The 19,233-nt window shown below is 53.6% G+C and overlaps 1 protein-coding gene across 1 annotated transcript in view; it reads right to left on the reverse strand.

The window, feature by feature from the left end:
* Positions 1–5,780: 5,780 nt before the first annotated feature.
* The window catches only part of SLC26A11 (solute carrier family 26 member 11), a 29,260-nt gene continuing 15,807 nt past the window's right edge, over positions 5,781–19,233 (reverse strand). The window contains exons 7-15 of the mRNA XM_017879554.1: positions 17,752–17,802; positions 14,205–14,265; positions 13,273–13,328; positions 12,836–12,976; positions 11,630–11,757; positions 11,222–11,321; positions 10,607–10,740; positions 7,856–7,928; positions 5,781–6,629 (exon numbers count right to left, since the gene is read on the reverse strand). Coding sequence (XP_017735043.1) covers positions 6,538–6,629; positions 7,856–7,928; positions 10,607–10,740; positions 11,222–11,321; positions 11,630–11,757; positions 12,836–12,976; positions 13,273–13,328; positions 14,205–14,265; positions 17,752–17,802 — 836 coding nt within the window. The 3' untranslated portion in view covers positions 5,781–6,537. The remainder of the gene's footprint in view (positions 6,630–7,855; positions 7,929–10,606; positions 10,741–11,221; positions 11,322–11,629; positions 11,758–12,835; positions 12,977–13,272; positions 13,329–14,204; positions 14,266–17,751; positions 17,803–19,233) is intronic.

The raw sequence follows: 19,233 nt of genomic DNA on the forward strand, positions 1-19,233 counted from the left end.
CGGGCAGGTGTCCTCAACCTTGGCCAGATAAACTTCCTAAATTAACTGAGACTTGTCTCAGGTATTTGGGGTTCACACGAAATATAGGATTAAATGAAATCCATCTGCGAATGTTTGGTTTGTAAGGCATGACTCTCTGATGCCTTAGATAGGAATTTGGGCAAGATTAAAAAATTCAGAATTTAGTCTTCAAACAGCAGAAATGCACCATCTCACAGCTCTGGAGGCCAGAAGCCCAAGATCAGGGTGTTGGCAGCACTGGGTCCTGCTGAGGCTATAAGGGAGTATCCGTTCCAGGCCTCACTCCTGGCTCCTGGTGATCACTGGTACGGGCTGAATTAAAAGTCCTGAACCTCTTTGACAGAAACTAACAGACCCTCTTTTGGCTATAAAACAACAAAAAAAATTTTTTTTTTTTTTTTGAGACGGAGTCCCGCTCTGTTGCCCGGGCTGGAGCACAGAGGCGCGATATCGGCTCACTGCAAGCTCCACCTTCAGGGTTCACGCCATTATCCTACCTCAGTCTCCCAAGTAGCTGGGACTACAGGCACCCGCCACCACGCCCGGCTAATTTTTTTGTATTTTTTTTTACCAGAGACAGGGTTTCACCATGTTAGCCAGGATGGTCTCGATCTCCTGACCTCATGATCCGCCCGCCTCGGCCTCCCAAAGTGCTGGGATTACAGTCAGGAGCCACCACACCCAGCCAACAACAAAATTTTTAAGTCTCAGCCACAGCAGGACAGAGGCTGGCCGTGTCCCACCTGCTTCCCAGCCCCAGCCCTCTTACTGTCATCACCAGTGTCAGGCCTCTGAGCCCAAGCCTGCACGTATTCATCCAGATGGCCTGAAGCAAACGAAGAATCACACAAAAGAAGTGAAAATGGCCAGTTCCTGTCTTAACTGATGACATTACCTTGTGAAATTCCTTCTCCTGGCTCATCCTGGCTCAAAAGCTCCCCCACTGAGTACCTTGTGACTCCCAATCCTGCCAGCCGGAGAGCAACCCCTTTTAACTGTAATTTTCCACTCCCTACCCAAATCCTATAAAACAGCCCCAACCCGTCTCCCTGCGCTGACTCTCTTTTTGGACTCAGCCCGCCTGCACCCAGGTGAAATAAACAGCCTTGTTGCTCACACAAAGCCTGTTTGGTGGTCTCTTCACATGGACGCGCGGGAAAACCAGGTCCTATCAAAGACTGAGGATGCCTCCACTAACGGTACCCACCCGGCACCTGGTCTTGTTTCGGTGGTTCTGACTGGCCTCCTGAGGATGTGCACTTCGGGGACTTGTACCCTACATGTCACCTTTTTATGTATAGGGCCTGATTATAATGCATTTAAATGTTAAGTCTTTTTCCCAAAGTGAACATGGGTCATACGTTGCTGCATTTTTCACACATGTAAAGCCTAATGCCCATGCATATGCGACTCCTTCATGAATACTCATAGCCCCTCCTGTAACCTACTGAGCACGTATACTTGGCCAACCCTTTCAGAGTAAATTCCTGTCTTACCCGTCCCTTCCTCAAAGTGCCGGCCATGCTTCCCAGGCTACAAGAAGAGCCTCCGGCCAGGCATGGTGGCTTATGCCTGTAATCCCAGCACTTTGGGAGGCCGAGGGGGGCGGATCACGAGGTCAGGAGATCGAGACCATCCTGGCTAATACGGTGAAACCCCGTTCTCTACTAAAAAAAAAAAAAAATACAAAAAATTAGCCGGGCATGGTGGCGGGCACCTGTAGTCCCAGCCACTGGGGAGGCTGAGGCAGAAGAATGGCGTGAACCTGGGAGGCGGAGGTTGCAGTGAGCCGAGATTGTGCCACTACACTCCAGCCTGGGCAACAGAGCAAGACTCCATCTCAAAAAAAAAAAAAAGCCTCTGGCCGGGCTCAGTGGCTGACGCCTGTAATCCCAGCACTTTGGGAGGCCAAAGCAGATGGATCACAAGGTCAGGAGTTTGAGACCAGTCTGGCCAACATGGTGAAACCCCGTCTCTACTAAAATACAAAAAAATTAGCTGAGCATGGTGGTGTGTGCCTGTAATCCGAGCTACTCGGGAGGCTGAGGCAGAATTGCTTGAACTGGGACCCGGGAGGTAGAGCTTGCAGTGAACCGAGATCATGCCACTGCATTCCAGTCTGGGCTACAGAGTGAGACTCCATCTCAAAAAAATAAATAAATGGCCGGGTGCGGTGGCTCAAGCCTGTAATCCCAGCACTTTGGGAGGCCGAGACGNGGGCTCAGTGGCTGACGCCTGTAATCCCAGCACTTTGGGAGGCCAAAGCAGATGGATCACAAGGTCAGGAGTTTGAGACCAGTCTGGCCAACATGGTGAAACCCCGTCTCTACTAAAAATACAAAAAAATTAGCTGAGCATGGTGGTGTGTGCCTGTAATCCGAGCTACTCGGGAGGCTGAGGCAGAATTGCTTGAACTGGGACCCGGGAGGTAGAGCTTGCAGTGAACCGAGATCATGCCACTGCATTCCAGTCTGGGCTACAGAGTGAGACTCCATCTCAAAAAAATAAATAAATGGCCGGGTGCGGTGGCTCAAGCCTGTAATCCCAGCACTTTGGGAGGCCGAGACGGGTGGATCACGAGGTCAGGGGATCAAGACTATCCTGGCTAACACGGTGAAACCCCGTCTCTACTAAAAAATACAAAAAACTAGCCGGGCATGGTGGCGGGCGCCTGTAGTCCCAGCTACTCGAGAGGCTGAGGCAGGAGAATGGTGTGAATCCGGGAGGTGGAGCTTGCAGTGAGCTGAAGTGAGCTGAGATCCGGCCCCTGCACTCCAGCCCGGGCGGCAGAGCGAGACTCCATCTCAAAAAAAATAAAATAAAATAAATAAAAATAAATAAATAAATAAACCTCCTTGCAGGCTGCAACCCTTTATGAGAAACAAGTTCTCCTTTATTAATGGTTGAACCTCGACGTTCTTCAGCTGACAGTTGCTAGAGTTCCTTGGCTTGTCCTTGTGTCATGAGATCTCTGCCTTCATGTTCACAGCACATGCTCCATGTGTATCGATTAACAAATTTCCCTTTATAAAAACACCACTTCCAACCTGGGCAACATGGCAAAACCCTATCTCTACACAAAATTTAAAAATTTGGCTGGGCGCAGTGGCTCACCCCCACAATCTCAACACTTTGGGAGGCCGAGGCGGGCAGATCACTTGCGATCAGGAGTTTGAAACCAGCCTGATCAACATGGTGAAACCCCATGTCTACTAAAAATACAAAAATTAGCTGGGCATGATGGTGCACGCCTGCAATCCCAGCTATTCTGGAGGCTGAGGCAGGAGAATTGCTTGAGCCCGGGAGGCAGAGGTTGCAGTGAGCCAAGATCACACCACTGCACTCCTGCCTGAGCCACAGAGTGAGATTCTGTCTCAAAAATGCATAAATACATAAATAATAAAAATAAAAATTTGCCCTGCATGGTGGCTCATGCCTGTGGTCCCAGCTACTTGGGAGGCTGAGGCAGGAGGATCACTTGAGCCAGAGAGCCGACTGCAGCGGTCAAGCCACCGCAATCCGGCCTGGGCAAGAGTGAGATCCTGTCTCAAAACCAAAAACAAGAAGTCACCGCTTACATGGGATTAGGCCCACCCTACTCCAGTACGGCCTCATTTTAACTTGAACTAACGACATCTGCAACAACTCTATTTTCTTTTTTCTCTTTCTTTTTGAGATGGGGTCTCTATTGCCCAGGCTGGAGTGCAGTGACACAATCATGGTTCACTGCAGCCTCGACCCCCCCAGGCTCAAGTGATTCTCCTGCCTCAGCCTCCAGAGTAGCTGGGACTACAGGCCTCCCAAAGAGCAGAGAACTCTTTTTTAAACTTGTACACAACATACAATTGTTTGGTCTTTGTGTTCACTCAAATAGCATCTTAAGATGGGTATCATTCTGCAACTTGGTTTTTTCCACCCCAAATTCAGTGTTACAACTTAAACCTTCATCTCATTTCACTTTTTTTTTTTTTTTTTTGAGACAGAGTCTCACTCTGTCACAGAGGTTGACTAATTGTTGTATTTTTAGTACACAGGGTTTCGCCATGTTGGCCAGGCTGGTCTTGAACTCCGGACCTTGAGCGATCCACCCGCCTCGGCCTCCCAAAGTGCTGGGATTACAGGTGTGAGCCGCCACACCCGGCCTTCACCTCATTTCTTTTAATTGCTGCGCAATATTCCATGGTATTATTCCAGTGTCCTACAGTCAAGACGCTACTGAATTCAGAGACACCCAGTTTTCTTCCTGCTTCTTCTTGCTTCCTGGAAGGCTGACTCAAGCATGTTTGAGTAGCTTCTGAGAAGCATAAGTGTTGAGTCATAGGTGGTGTGCAGATTTATGAAACTGATAGTGCCTAGTGCCCGCCACAGTCTGTTTACCTTCACCCATCCCTGTGAATGAACCATGTCTAGGTTCAAGCATGGATGCCCTTGGTATGTGGGTGCAAGCCAAACGTGGACTGCTGCCCCTTTCAGCCCCGGCAGGGAGGCCCAGCGAGCACAGCTTTGGGACAGGTTCATTTTATGTAGAAAGAGAAGCTGCCTGAAGTCACAAATGACATGGATTGGAGGGCAGGGGTGAACAGTTCACTTGTGGATGAGAGAGGGCCAGGCATGGTGGCTCACACCTTAATTCCAGCACTCCAGGTTGAAGCTGGAGTATCGCTTGAGCCCAGGAGTTTGAGACCAGCCTGGGAAACAAAGTGAGACCCTGTCTCTATAAAAAAAATTAATAAATTAGCCTGGCATGGTGGCATGTGTCTGTGGTCCCAGCCACACCAGAGGTTGAGGCAAGAGGATTGCTTGAGCCCAGGAGCTGAAGACCAGCCTGGGGAACACAGTGAGAAGAAAGGGAGGGAGGGAGGAAGAAAGGGAGAAAGGGAAGAAAAAAAGGAAAGGAAGGAAGAAAGAAAAGTAAAAGAAGGAAAGAAAGAAGGAAGAAAAGGAAGGGAGCAAGAGAGGAAAGGAAAGAAGGAAAGAAAGAGGAAGGAAGGAAGGGAGAGAGGGAGGGAGAGAGGGAAAGGAAAGGAAGGAAGGAAAATGGGAGGCAAGGGACCTGGAAGAGTCATGTGGATGAACACACTCCAGTGTCTGCTCCAGTGTCCAGTGGGGAGCCCCGCAGCCAGCAGCCCTGGTTACAGAGGCTCTCTCCTTGCTGTGCTGACACTGGCCGGGACTGCCTGGGCAGAACGAGGCTCAGCAGGGCAGGCACATTCTTCTTGAAGAAAGTGCAGGGAGAACACACCTCCGAGGCCGCCACAGGCCTCCAGGGATTTACCCCTAGACTCAATCAAAGCATTCATAAAAATACAAACATGCAGGCAGTCCTCATCTGCTCAGGCTGCCGTGACAGATCACCCCAGCCTGCGGGGCTTAACACGGAGATTCATTTTCTCCTGGTTCTGGAGGCTGGGTCCCCATGAGGCCTTTCTTCCTGGCAGGCACGTGGCCTGGTTCTTGCTGTGTTCTCTCATGGCGTTCCGTGGGGCGTGAGGGTGCAGAGAACGAGCTCTCTGGCATCTCTCCTCATAAGGACACTAAAGCTATCAGTTCAGGGCCCACCTCTCTGACCTTCATTAAACCCTAGTTACCCCTAAAAGCCCTATTTCCAAACGCAGTCACATAGAGGACGAAGCCTTCAACTTAAGGGTCTTGAGGGGGCACGATCCCGTCTCTAACCCAAGCACACGTTGAACAGCGGGCTCAGTAAGTCAATTATGATGCATATAGAGACCAGAATACCACGCAGACATTAAAAACCATGTGTTCTAATGCTATTCATTATCACAATAAATAACTCACTGCAAACGACTGCATGAAAAATGTGGGTTCCAGAGCCCCATGTATAAAATGATCCCATTTATGTAAACTGTAAACATACGTCCACATGCTGACGGACAGGCACGTTTGGGGAGGGGTCTGGAGTGATCACCCAAGTGGATGGGGTTGGGGGGTGGTTTCCTGTATTTTTTACAATAAGCATTTATGACTTTTACAAAATCACTGAAGCTATCACTTTCTCCATTCACAAAACAAAATTATTTTTACATAGAGACTTAACGTCATTTGGCACACCTTGGTTTTCTCTTGGAGAGCGCAGATGCTGCAAACAGGAGCAGACCCGCCTCCCAGACTCCCGCCTGCCCCGTCCCTCCCCTGCAGGTGGCACTGGTGAGCTGGGAAGGTGCTGCGGGCCCCAGGACGCCTGGCACAGCCCAGGCCTTCCGGCCTGGCCCTGCTTCCTCGCACAGTCTGTCATTCTAGAAGACTCTCTCCAAACCACTCTTCCAAAGAGGGTCATGCCAGGGAACAGCAGCGAGGTCATTTTCCAGTCATCCCACAGGAAGCCACTGAGCCGACCCCACCCCCGCCGTAGACCTCCAGGCCTGGCTTCCTTCTCCCCCCCCAGGTTACCTGCTCAGGGCCAGCATGTCTGTCAGGCGGCATCCAGCATCCAAGCACAGTGACAAGAACCTTCCGGAACACCCTGCAAACTGTGGATGCTCATGGGTGGCCCCATTACGCCTTGAGCAGGGTGACCTTGGGGTCCGGAATGGCGTCTTCTCTGATGTTGTAGGGCTGGGCTCCTGGCTCCTGCCTCAAGTGTTTCTCTGCAGAAAATACAAGCAATTTTTCAAGCACTGAAAGCTCAGAAGTAAGGATGGGTCAGTTCACGCGAAGAGATTAAGGAGGGGTCTTTCAGGGTTCTAGAAGGTGCGCTGGAAGGAGCTATGGGCCCCCCAGGCCAGTGTCACTAACTCCGTGAGGGGCTCGGCGGAGTCTCTGTAAGCGTATTTTTCAGGTGACGAACGGCCCTTTCTTACCGCTCAGGGTACCCTCCCATCCCACGGCCAGGCCACAGTCTGCTCATCCATCTCCAGTGCACTGCATCTGAGCTGCTTCCTTCTAGCAACAACATGGGTGAATCTCCCTGACATCACATTGAGCCAACGAGGCTGGTACAACATCCGCCCCCCTCACTCTCACGGAGCTGACCCTGCTTCAGCTGTGGCCTCAGTGGAAGAGGAAGAGGCCTGGCACTGGGGCCTGGGACCCTCTGGCCCCTGCTGTGTGGGCTGGGGTGGACGCTCTGCATCGCTGGCCCATCCTCTTGTTGACACCTGCTGCAGCTCAGACCTCCAGCGATTGCTGTCTCAGGGCTCAGCGCCTACCCTGCTCCTGTCCCTCCCGTCCCTCCTGTCCCGGGGCTTCTGGATCTCCTGACCCGGCCCTGCTCTGTCCTGGTCCTGATCCCTCGCGGTGTGGACTTCGGCTGGAAGGACATTCTTCCAACCTTCTGCACGAAAAACGTGGGTTCCAGAGCACCAGGTGTGAAATGATCTCATTTATGTAAAACCACAAACACATATCCACACACTGACAGGCAGGTACATATGCATGTTTAGGGGAGGGGTCTGGAGTGATCACCAAAGTGGACTGGGGTGGAGGTGGTTTCCCGTTTTTTTGTGTTTTTTTGAGACAGAGTCTCGCTCTCTCACGCAGGCTGGAGTGCAGCGGCACGATCTCGGCTTACTGCAACCTCTGCCTCCTGGGTTTAAGCAATTCTCTTGCTTCAGCCTCCAGAATAGCTGGGACTACAGGTGCCCACCACCACACTCAGCTAATATTTGTATTTTTAGTACTGATGGGGTTTCACCATGTTGGCCAGGCTGGTCTCAAACTCCTGACCTCAGGTGATCTGCCCACCTCAGCCTCCCAAACTGCTGGTATTACAGGCATGAGCCACTGCGCCCAGCTGGTTTCCTGTAGTTTTTACAATAAGCATTTACGATTTTTATAAAATCACCAAAGTCGCAGGATGTCTGACTGTGCCCACCTGCTTCTTCCAGGGTGGAGAAGTACTGGAACCCCTTCAGGTCAGCGGACAGCAGGACACGGAGAACAGGGACCTGAGGGACAGACAGACTTTAGCCAGGGCAGGATGTCCCTCTCTAGCACAGGGCAGGCAGCCTGGTGGACACGCAAGCTCAGAGTCTCCCGGAGAGGGACAGCTTCACCTCCACACCGGCAAACGGTGAGAAGAAACGCAGCCCAGGGGAAAGCTGTCAGAGGAGGATTTTTTTTTTAAAGTTTTTTGTTTTTTGAGACAGGGTCTTGCTCATCGCTCAGGTTGGAATGCAGTGGTGTGATCATGGCTCACTGCAGCCTCAACCTCCCAGACTCAAGTGATCCTCCCACCTCAGCCTCCGGAGTAGCTACAGGTGCACGCCATCACGTCCAGCTAATTTTTCCTATTTTTTTGATGGGGTTTCATCATGTTGCCGAGGCTGGTCTCAAAATCCCGGCCTCAAGTGATTCTCCTGCCTCGGCCTCCCAAAGTGCTGGGGTTACAGATGTAATCCTGTAATCCGCCTGGCCCAGAGAAGTTTTTTGTTTTGTTTTGTTTTGTTTTGTTTTGTTTTGTTTTGTTTTAGAGACGGAGTTTCGCTCGTTGCCCAGGCTGGAGTGCAATGGCGAGATCTCAGCTCACTGCAACCTCCGCCTCCCAGGTTCAAGCAATTCTCCTGCTTCAGCCTCCCGAGTAGCTGGGATTACAGGCATGTGCCACCACGCCCATCTAATTTTTGTATTTTTAGTAGGGACAGAGTTTCACTATATTGGCCAGGCTGGTCTCAAACCCCTGACTTCTCACCTTGGCCTCTCAAAGTGCTGGGATTACAGGCATGAGCCACCATGTCTGGGCCAGAGGAGTATTTTTTTAAGTGAATCATCTCCAAAGACCATGAAGACATGTGCTCTGCAAATATGACATAGGATGTAACACTTATGAGCAAAGCTCTGAAGGCACATGCCCAAATCTGAAGCCCTGTCCACCATCCTGTGTGACCGTGGGCAGGTTACCTGGCTTCTCTGAGCCTCAGTGACCTCTTCTGGACACAGGGATGAAGACAGCACTAGCCAGCCAGGCGCGGTAGCTCACGCCTGTAATCCCAACACTTTGAGAGGCCGAGGCGGGCGGATCACGAGGTCAGGAGATCAAGACCATCCTGGTTAACAAGGTGAAAGCCTATCTCTACTAAAAAATACAAAAAATTAGCGGGCATGGTGGCGGGCGCCTGTAGTCCCAGCTACTCGGGAGGCTGAGCAGGAGAATGGCGTGAACTCGGGAGGCGGAGCTTGCAGTGAGCTGAGATCGCGCCACTGTACCTCCAGCCTGGGCAGCAGAGCCAGACTCCGTCTAAAAAAAAAAAAAAAGATAGCACTAGCCTCAGGGGCCAGGTTGAGGATGAATAAAACCCTGACAAGTACCAGCTGTGGCCCACACAGTGGGTATACGGTTCAGTTAGCCTCCTGTTTCATGGCTAGTTCATGAATGTTTCCTCTCAGTGCCTGGGGACACGCCCTAGTCCCCCATGTTCTGCCATCTAGGACTTGGCAGGGAGCACACATTTAATCACAGCAACAGAGACCCCTGCCTCTCTGCAAACACCGGCCACATTCCTGGGATGTTGACCCTGCAGCGTTTGGAAGGCTCCCAGGTGAGGCCTAAGATGCAGGGCCCAGAACCCGGCCCCTACATTTTACCTGCAGCTCTGAACAGGACGGCCTCCATAGAAACCTGTCTTCAGCCTCTGGAAGCCCTGACAATACGTTTTTCACGAAATTCTATGCGCACCTGTTTTTGTTTTGTTTTGAGATGGAGTCTCACTCTGTTGCCCAGGCTAGAGTACAGTAGTGGGATCTCGGCTCACTGCTACCTCCGCCTCCTGGGTTCAAGCAACTCTCCCAGCCTCCTGTGTAGCTAGAATTATAAGTGCTCACCACCACACCTGGCTCGTTTTTTTTTTTGTTTGTTTTTTTTTTTTTTTGAGGCGGAGTCTCGCTCTGTCGCCCGGACTGGAGTGCAGTGGCCGGATCTCAGCTCACTGCAAGCTCCGCCTCCCGGGTTCACGCATTCTCCTGCCTCAGCCTCCCGAGTAGCTGGGACTACAGGTGCCCGCCACCTCGCCTGGCTAGTTTTGTATTTTAGTAGAGATGGGGTTTCACCGTGTTAGCCAGGATGGTCTAGATCTCCTGACCTCGTGATCCACCCATCTCGGCCTCCCAAAGTGCTGGGATTACAGGCTTGAGCCATTGCGCCTGGCCTTTTTTTGTATTTTTTAGTAGAGATGGGGTTTCACCATGTTGGCCAGGCTGATTTTGAACTCCTGACCTCAGGTGATCTGCCCACCTCGGCCTCCCAAAGTGCTGGATTCCAGGTGTGAGGCACTGCGCCCGGCCTCACCTGTCTCTTTTTGTTTCCTAAAACACAATTCCTCTGAGAGCAGGGACTGACCCTCACTCACCGTGTGTCCCCAGCACTGAGGACAGTGTAGCAGTGCCCACCAGGGAAATGAAGCCATAATGTGACCCCTCAGAGGACTGGGGGCCACCGCTCCCCATTCCACAGGGAGGGACGAGGAAGGCCAGATGGGAACGAGAACTGTTTAAATCAGAGGCAGAGCCAGCACTGGCCGAAGGGCCGTCCAGTATCATAGCCCAGAAATGTCACATTCACCACGGGAGGCAGGCACAGGAAGGACTTGAGGCAGCTGCTAACCCCTAAGGTAGCCCAGCACACACCCACCTGCAGGCCCACGAAGGCCAGGGCGACGCCCTGCTTCTGGAAGTCCTGGAGGAGCTCGCCAAGCCCCAGCACCACGGTGTAGTCGATGCTGCAGACATGGGTGCACTCCAGGACCAGGCAGCGTGGCGGGGAGACTGGGGAGACAGGTCCGAGCCGGGTCATGCCACGCAGAGCAGCCCAAAGCCGCTCTGCAGAGGCCAAAGGAGGCTCTGGCCAGGGGCAGGGGACAGAGAGGCCAGAGTGCTCCATCTCGTGGGGACTGAGTCACCCAGTTGGGGGATTCGGGTGGCAGGACCAGACACACAACTGTTTGATGACAGCAGCAGCTATTTCCCTCCTAGGACTCACAGGCCCTTGGCTCCCCTAAAATCAACCCCCCAGAAACAGGAAGGGGACTTTAGGGGCAGGGAAGGAGTGATACGTGGGAAGCCACCACCCTTGCTGCAGCAGTCACTGGCTGAGGCCCACAGGGGACAGTCCTGCCCACTCAGAGATGCCTGAATCCTTGTGGACTGGAGAGTGTCGGGGACAGGGCCTTGGGGTCCTGAACAGCTGGGAGTGGGGGGCAGAGGACAGGGGAGCGACCTCAGACCACCTTGGCCCCCGCCCATGCACCTTCCAGGGCCCGGCTTAGGATCTCCTCCCGCAGAGCCTCCATGGCGGGGAAGGACAGGCCGCTGGCCGGCTGCAGGACCAGAACCGGCCCCTCTGACACCTGCAGGGAGGAGTGAGTCCTGGAGACCGGGCAGCCTCCACCAGGCTTGGCCTGTCCCAAGCAGGAAGCCCCCACCCAACCTAGCGCGCTGGAGGGAACCGGGAGTGGGGTGCTAAGGGGAGACCCCCATGGCCCCCACACAGTGGGAGAACACCATGGTTTATAGCAGGGTGGCTGCCCGCCTGCCAGCAAGCGGTCCCCTTCAGCAGCGCCCACGACCACCATCACCCCAGACCCTCAACACATAAGACCGTGCCCAGGAGTCCTGCCCCCAGCACACTCCCCACTCAGAGGCCCCAGCAGGGTACCTTGGTCTCGGGCCTGGCTGCGGAGTGCAGGAGCATGAGCAGAGACACCAGGGCCCCGGCCAGGATGCCGTACTGCACCTCCCAGAAGCACAGCAGGAAGGTCACGCACAGGGGCAGCAGGTCCAGCCCTAGGAGACGGGCGCTGCTGAGGGACGCCTGGCAGCCACCCAAGCCCCCAACATGGCCCTGCTGACCAGTGAGAGCTTTCTACCCCCCACATATGAGTAAAGGTGCTCATGGACCCAAAGCAGCCCCCGAGGGGACTCCTGAGGACTTGGGGACAGCAGCTGCTGACCAGGCCAGCCTTCAAGTCGAAGGCAGGAAATGCCCTCCTCATCCGAGCTGAGCGCAGCTGAGACCTGCCCGCTCGGTCCCTGGCCTCCCACCTCAGGGAGGGGAGTGGCAGCGGCTTGTCAGGGCACAGAGCTGGCCTGGGGAGTGGGGCAGGGACCACGTGAACTCTTGAGATCTGGCCGAGAAGGTGCCCTGGGGACAAAGTGCATGGGCTCAGGCCTGGCGGGGATTCCACCTCACATAGGTCAGGCCCGCCCCACCCTGGCTAAGCCTCGGTTTCTAGTGGTAGCGACCATCCCATTCCACGTGTGCATATTAACATGTTTCAGGGCTGTTCTAAAGCCCCAGTGCACTGGCATGCGAAAGGCCCTGGCATGCTACAGGCGTGCAAGAAAATTATCCATCCTTTCACCTGGCAACTTGCTGGAGCTGACCAGAAAATGCCAAGTCAGCTAGGTGAACCTACTCCGTGCTTCTTCCACAAACAAAAGAAAACAACACATGTTAAGTTAAAGGACCTGGCAGTCAGGGCCTGAGTGCAAGGCTGCTCCACTGCCCCTGGTTACCAGGCACGTCTCCCGTCCCTCCCCCAGCTGGGCCGGGCAGAGCGGTGGCTAGAGGCAGCAGGGAGGGTGGAAATGAGGGCAGGGGGATCAGGAGGGGACCCTCCCCCGGGTCAGTGCTCCCCTCAGGACCCCAGGTGTCAGGACAAGGAGCTCCAGCTCTTCCCACTGAGCCTCTGGACCATCTCTGGGGTCATCTCCTGGCCATCCACTCCTCTGTTCCAGGACTGCCCTAACTTCCCAGCCCCAGCCCCGCAGCGGTGGCTGCAGGAAAATGGTGTAGCACAAATGACATTCTCCGCGTTCAGACACTGCATCACAGTGCTCTCCCCGTAGGACAAGAACGTACTCTTAACGCGCCAGAGCGTCCTGAAGATCTTGGTGTCGAACAGCGGGGCCACGGCCATGATGATGACGGCGGCCAGGGCGGACTTGGGGATGTAGTAGAAGAGTGAGGTCAGGTAGTCCAGAGACAGCAGCACCAGCACTCCTGCGGGGCGCAGCAACACGGGTGACCTCAGGTGGCAGGGTCCCCCCAGCACGCAGCATAGCAGCCTCCTGTTCAGCGGAGCCCACTGGGGACGGGGGCAGGGGTAGGGCGACGAGTGCCAAGGCCCCTAGCCCCTGCTCAGTCTCCTGCAGTCCCCCTACTCCTCTGTGGCCCCCCAAGTCCCTGTGCAGTCCGGGGCACACGGCCCATGAGCCAAAGGGACATCTCTTGGGCCCCCTCCTCCCTTTCTCCCACTCTCAGGGCTGGGGGCACAAGGGGAAGATGGAGGGCCTCACCCGTCACCAGGCCCCCCGCCGGGGTGCACACCCCCGACTGAGCGTTCACGGCTGTCCTGGAAGGCAACATAGAGACTGTCAGTCACCAGGGGCCGGGAAAGGGGAAATCTCAGTCCACACCCTGTGGCTGTTCTTCTGAGGGGACGTCAGCTCCCAGCATGGCTTAGGAAGCAGGCGGGGACTGCAAGAGGGGCAAGGCAGAGAGACTTAGGGTGCAGTCACAGACCGCTGTGCTCAGGCCACCCTGACTATAAGAAGCAGTTCAGGAAGCACACGTCCTTTTGGGTTCCTGCCCCCATCCAGGTGGGGGCCCCACACCCTGCAGGGTGAGCGTCAGCAGCTGGGGGACTGGGCACTGCCAAGCGGTGCCTCCTCTCCTTTAAGCCACAGATCACCCCCATCCTGCTGTCCTGACTGAGGAGGGGCCCCAGGGCGTCTGGGCTAAGCCTCACGCCTGGCTTCTTCAGGGCAGAGCTGCAGCCCTTCCTGTCTCCACGTCCTTTTAGGAATTGACTCTGGCACCAGGAGCTAGAAGGGCTTTGACGTGCTGGGAACTTTCCAGTATTTGTTTTAGAGACGGAGTCTTGCTCTGTTGCCCAGGCTGGAGTGCAGCGGTGCAGTCACAACTCACTGCAACCTCAACCTGCTGGGCTCAAGCGATCCTCCCGCTTCCGCCTCCAGAGTAAATGGGATAACAAGGGTATACCACAACGCCCGGTGGAAGTTTCTAGTATTAAACTGCAGGACCATCTATGAGAGTAAAGAAACAGAACACCCTAGAGGACAGCGGGGTGACCCCCAGCCCTGCCCCTCCACGGAGAGTTCACAGCAGAGGACGGGGCGCCAGGGTCAGGGCAGGCAGACTCCTCGTCAGGATAACAACGTAAAGGCATCCAACGTGGGCAAGCAGAAGTGGAAGACAGGTCACTCACCGTCCAAAGCTGCCTGTGACTGGGTAGGAGGAGACGAAGGAGCCCAACACATTGGTGAGGCCTGGGGAGGAGCAAGACAGGCTGATCAGGGAGGGTGGGCACACAGAATGGAGGGAAAGATGGGGAGGGGATAAAAACCCAGAAGGCGGGGCTCGCGAGAATTATCCTGGGGGCCTGAGCCTGTGCACTCTTTCAGGGAAGAAAACAGGCCACACTCTTGCAGATGCAGAGCCCAGCCTTTTTTTTTTTCTTTTTGAGACAGAGTCTGGCTGTTGCCCAAGCTGGAGTGCAGTAGCACGATCTCAGCTCACTGCAGCCTCCGCCTCCCAGTTCAAGCGATTCTCCTGCCTCAGCTTCCCGAGTAGCTGGGATTACAGGCACGTACCACCACGCCTGGCTTATTTTTGTATTTTTAGTAGAGACAGAGTTTTGCCATGTTGGCCAGGTTGATCTCAAACTCCTGACCTCAGTGATCCACCTGCTTTGGCCTCCCAAAGTGCTGGGACTACAGACAGACATGTGCCACCACACCTGGCTAATTTTTGCATTTTTAGTAGAGATGGGGTTTCACCATGTTGGTCAGGCTGATCTCAAACTCCTGACCTCAGGTGATCCACCTGCCTTGGCCTCCCAAAGTGCTGGGACTACAGGCATGAGCCACCACACCCAGTTAATTGTATTTTTAGTAGAGACAGGGTTTTGCCATGTCGGCCAGGCTGGTCTCAAACGCCCGACCTCAGGTGATAAATCCACCTCAGCCTCCCAAAGTGCTGGGGTTACAGGTGTGAGCCACCACGCCCAGTCAGATCCTAGCTTTTAAACACTTCTCAATCAGCCTCTCCTGTGTGACTAGGACATGCCTTCCCCACGCATAACAGAGGGGAGCATCTCACCACCCAGGAGCGGGTGACAGCTGAGATGAAAGCGCCCGTCAGACAAAGTCAGACAAACTCTACGTGCTCGGGAGGTCAGTGGCTGCCCACAGTTCTCCACCCAGTTCCTTTCAAACCCAGCACTCCTTCTCATGAGATGACAGCCACAGTGAGGCCAAGGTCATGGCTGGTATGCTGCCTCCCCAGGTGATGCTGGCTGCCGACAACAGACAAAGCCCACGCCTGCAGCATCGCTGAGGCCCAAGAACGGGGATCACTGCTCAGGTAGACCCCACGCTCCCACCAGCATCTGTCTCACCACTAAAACCAGAATCCCTCCTGCTCGCTAAGACCCACAGGGAGTTCTCAGGTCTCAAAGGTGCAGGGCCTGCTCTCAAGGTAGCTTGGGCTGGGGCCAACTCAGTATCAGGGCATCCCAGATGACACAGCCCAGCTCACAGCCCTGAGAGAGAGGGGATAAGGCAAGGAAATGCAGGCGTGGGAGGTCTCAGCAGAGGCCTGCGGTGACCGCAGGCTGCACGGGATCATCCTCACTCTGCAACAGCTTGGGCTGGGGACCCAACTCTGTGAGCCAAAGCTGACCAGGGCGACCCCTCCCAGCTTGGCCTTTATGGGCTCACATCAGCCAGCTTCTTGCTGTGCAGCTGCTGAAGCCTATCTGGCCTATCAGAGATGAAGGAATCCCATGGCTGTCACAGTAACCTTGACCTTCGCACTGTCTGCGTTGTATCCCTGGAACTCAGCGTGCCATCAGAATAGTTCTGTGGTATTTTTAAAGTAATGGGAATAGGGCCAGGGGCTGTGACTCAGGCCTGTAATCCTAGCACTTTGGGAGGCCAAAGCAGGCAGATCACCAGAGGTCAGCAGCTCGAGACCAGCCTGGCCAACATGGCAAAACCCCATCCTACTAAAAATACAAAAATCAGTCGGGCTTGGGGCCAGGCGCCTGTAATCCCAGCTACTCAGGAGGGTGAGGCAGAATTGCTTGAACCCAGGAGACGGAGGTTGCAGAGAGCCGAGACCGTGCCACTGCACTCCAGCCTGGGCGACACAGCAAGACTTCGTCTCAAATAACAATTATAATAAGTAAAGTAATGGGAATGGGATGCTCTGGGAAATCACATTTGGAAGATTTACTGGGGGGCTTCAGGGAGGCCGTGGATTCTCTCGGCCTGAGAGTGTGTGAGTCCTAGGAAGTCGAGCTCCACCACTCAACTAATGCCTCGCTCTCCATGGCTCGGAGAGGAGCCCGGGCAACGTCCCTTTGTGACCCAACCTGGGTCACTCACTTTGCTGTCAAGAAGCCAAATGGCTCTCACGAAATTGTCAGGGTGGACACCCCTTGGGAAGAAGCCCATGGTGCTTCCTGGGTTACCCTGCGCCAGTCTCATGAGGGGAGAGAAGGAAAGGCAGGAAGGCCTGGGACCCACGAGTCAGTCACGATAACTGAATTTAAGATTCACACTGGACTGGGTGCGGTGGCGGGTGCCTGTAATCCCAGCACTTTGGGAGGCCGAGGCGGGTGGATCACGAGGTCAGGAGTTTGAGACCAGCCTGACCAATATGGTGAAACCCCATCCCTACTAAAAATACAAAAAGTAGCCAGGCATGGTGGCGCGCGCCTGTAGTCTCAGCTACTCAGGAGGCTGAGGCAGGAGAATCAGATGAACCCAGAAGGCAGAGGTTGCAGTGAGCTGAGATCGCACCACTGCCCTCTAGCCCAGGCAATAAAGCAAGATTCAGTCTCACACACAAAAAATATATATATATTCACACTGTAGTCTCAAAATACACCACTAAGAAGTCAGCCTGCAGAGATATAACAAGAGGAAACTAAACAGTGAAAGCAGGCACGACCCCCCATCCACAGGCAGGCAACTTAGGGCCCCCGAGTCTTCATGAATCCACCTGCCCCTGCCTGGAGGGAGGCACAGGGCAGGGTGCGGGTACAATCAGAAGACTGCTCTGGACTCCCCCGGCCACAGCCTTCAGCTCTCGACCCTGTCCCTGGCCGCTCCCTCCTTGAGGTGGGACATTCCAGGTGTTCCTGGATCTAGACCAAGGCTACAGACCTCAGGGCCATGTACACAGCACAGGTGCTCAGCAAGTGGTCGGACAGATAACAGAGGTCGGCTCCTTATTCTTAGGGGTTAAACTGAGCAGTGTGGAGGTCTGGCAATGAGTTCTTATTAATATTCCAGAAGAGCCAGGTGCGGTAGCTTATGCCTGTAACCTCAGCACTTTGGGAGGCCGAGGCAGGCAGATCACCTGAGGTCAGGAGTTCGAGACCAGCCTGGGCAACATGGTAAAACCCCGTCTCTACTAAAAATACAAAAATTAGCTAGGCATGGTGGCACACGCCTGTAATCCCAGCTACTCAGAAGGCCGAGGCAGGAGAATTGCTTGAACCTGGGAGGCGGAGGTTGTAGTGAACTGAGATCGCACCCCTGCACTCCTGCCTGGGTAACAGAGCGAGACTCTGTCTCAAAAACCCAAAACAAAACAAAATATTCCCGAAGAGCCCATCCGGGGCCACCTTTGCCCTCCCAGTTCATCACCACCATCACGGTCTTCCTACGACGCAGGAGACACAGAGGGGCAGGCCTGGGTCCCTGGAGGCCCACGGGGGGTCTTCCCCACAGCTGGGGTCTTACCAATGGCCAGCAGCTCCTGGTTGGCATCGATGCGGTAATTATTCTGAGATGCTAAAGGGAACCAACAGTAAAGACATGGTCACTGATATTCAACATCACTCAAAAAGTATTCACAAAATGTAAAACAGATTATGAATTTCTACATATGGCAATAAGTTTTGTAAATATAACTATATGAATACACATCTAAAATATTCACATACATGCGCATGTAAACATGTGCTTGAATGTATCACAGAGTGGAAAGAGGTATCATACCATGTAATCAGGCCAGGTACGGTGGCTCACAGCTGTAATAGCAGCACTTTGGGAGGCCAAGGCAGGAGGATCGCTCGAGCCCAGGAGTTCGAGACCAGCCTGGGCAACATGGCAAAACCCCATCTCTACAAAAAAATACAAAAGTTAGCCGGGCATGGTGGTGTGTGCCTATAGTCCCAGATATTCAGGACGCTGAGGTGGGAGGATGGTTTGAGACTAGGAGGTTGAGTATGCAGTGAGATGAGATCGTGCCACTGCACTCCAGTCCGGGCAACAGAGACCGTCTCAAACAACAAGAAGAAAACATGTAAACAGTAGTTAATTGTGGTAGTAAAACAGATTATGGGTGATTTGTCTCTTCTTTACTCATTTCTGCACTTTTGACATTTTCTACAATGAATGTATATTAATAAACATAGCCATTAACAATTAAATTAAAACTTTCAATTAAACAGATAATACAGGATCTTGTTCTGCAGCCCAGGCTGGAGTGCAGTGGCACTATCCCAGCTCAATGCCACCTCAACCTCCTGGGCTCAAGTGATCCTCCTGCCTTAGGATCTCGAGCAGCTGGTACCACAGGTGTGCTCCAGGCCCAGCTAATTTTATTTTTAATAGAAACGAGGTCTCGTTATGTTGCCTAGGTGGGTTTCAAACTCCTGAGCTCAAGCGATCCTCCTGCCTAGGCCTCCCAAAGTGTTGGGATTACAACACTTTTTATAATAAGAAAAACATTTTATTTTATTATTTTTATTTTTTTAGATGGAGTCTTATTCTGTCACCCAGGCTGGAGTGCAGTGGAGTGATCTTGGCTCACCATAACCTCTGCCTCCCAGGTTCAAGAGATACTCCTGCCTTAGCCTCCTGAGTAGCTGGGACTACAGGTGCATGCCACCACGCCTGGCTAATTTTTGCATTTTTAGTAGAAATCGGGTTTCACCATGTTGGTCAGGCTTGTATCGAACTCCTGACCTCAGGTGATCCGCATACCTCGGCCTCCCAAACTGCTGGGATTACAGACGTGAGCCAACGCGCCCAACGAGAAAAACATTTTAAACTGGAAACCTCTCTGATGACCAGTTGAGACGACTGGAAAGTCTAAGATGGGCCATCTCAGAGAGGTGAGCAGGCCAAGATTTGAGGGGAAGGCACAGGAACATGGATCTAAGACAGAGGTTGGCAAACTTTTCTTTTCTTTCTTTTTTTTTTTTTTTTTTTTTTTTT

Source organism: Rhinopithecus bieti, unplaced genomic scaffold (genome assembly GCF_001698545.2).
Source record: "Rhinopithecus bieti isolate Rb0 unplaced genomic scaffold, ASM169854v2 scaffold_9899, whole genome shotgun sequence".
NCBI lineage: Eukaryota > Metazoa > Chordata > Mammalia > Primates > Cercopithecidae > Rhinopithecus > Rhinopithecus bieti.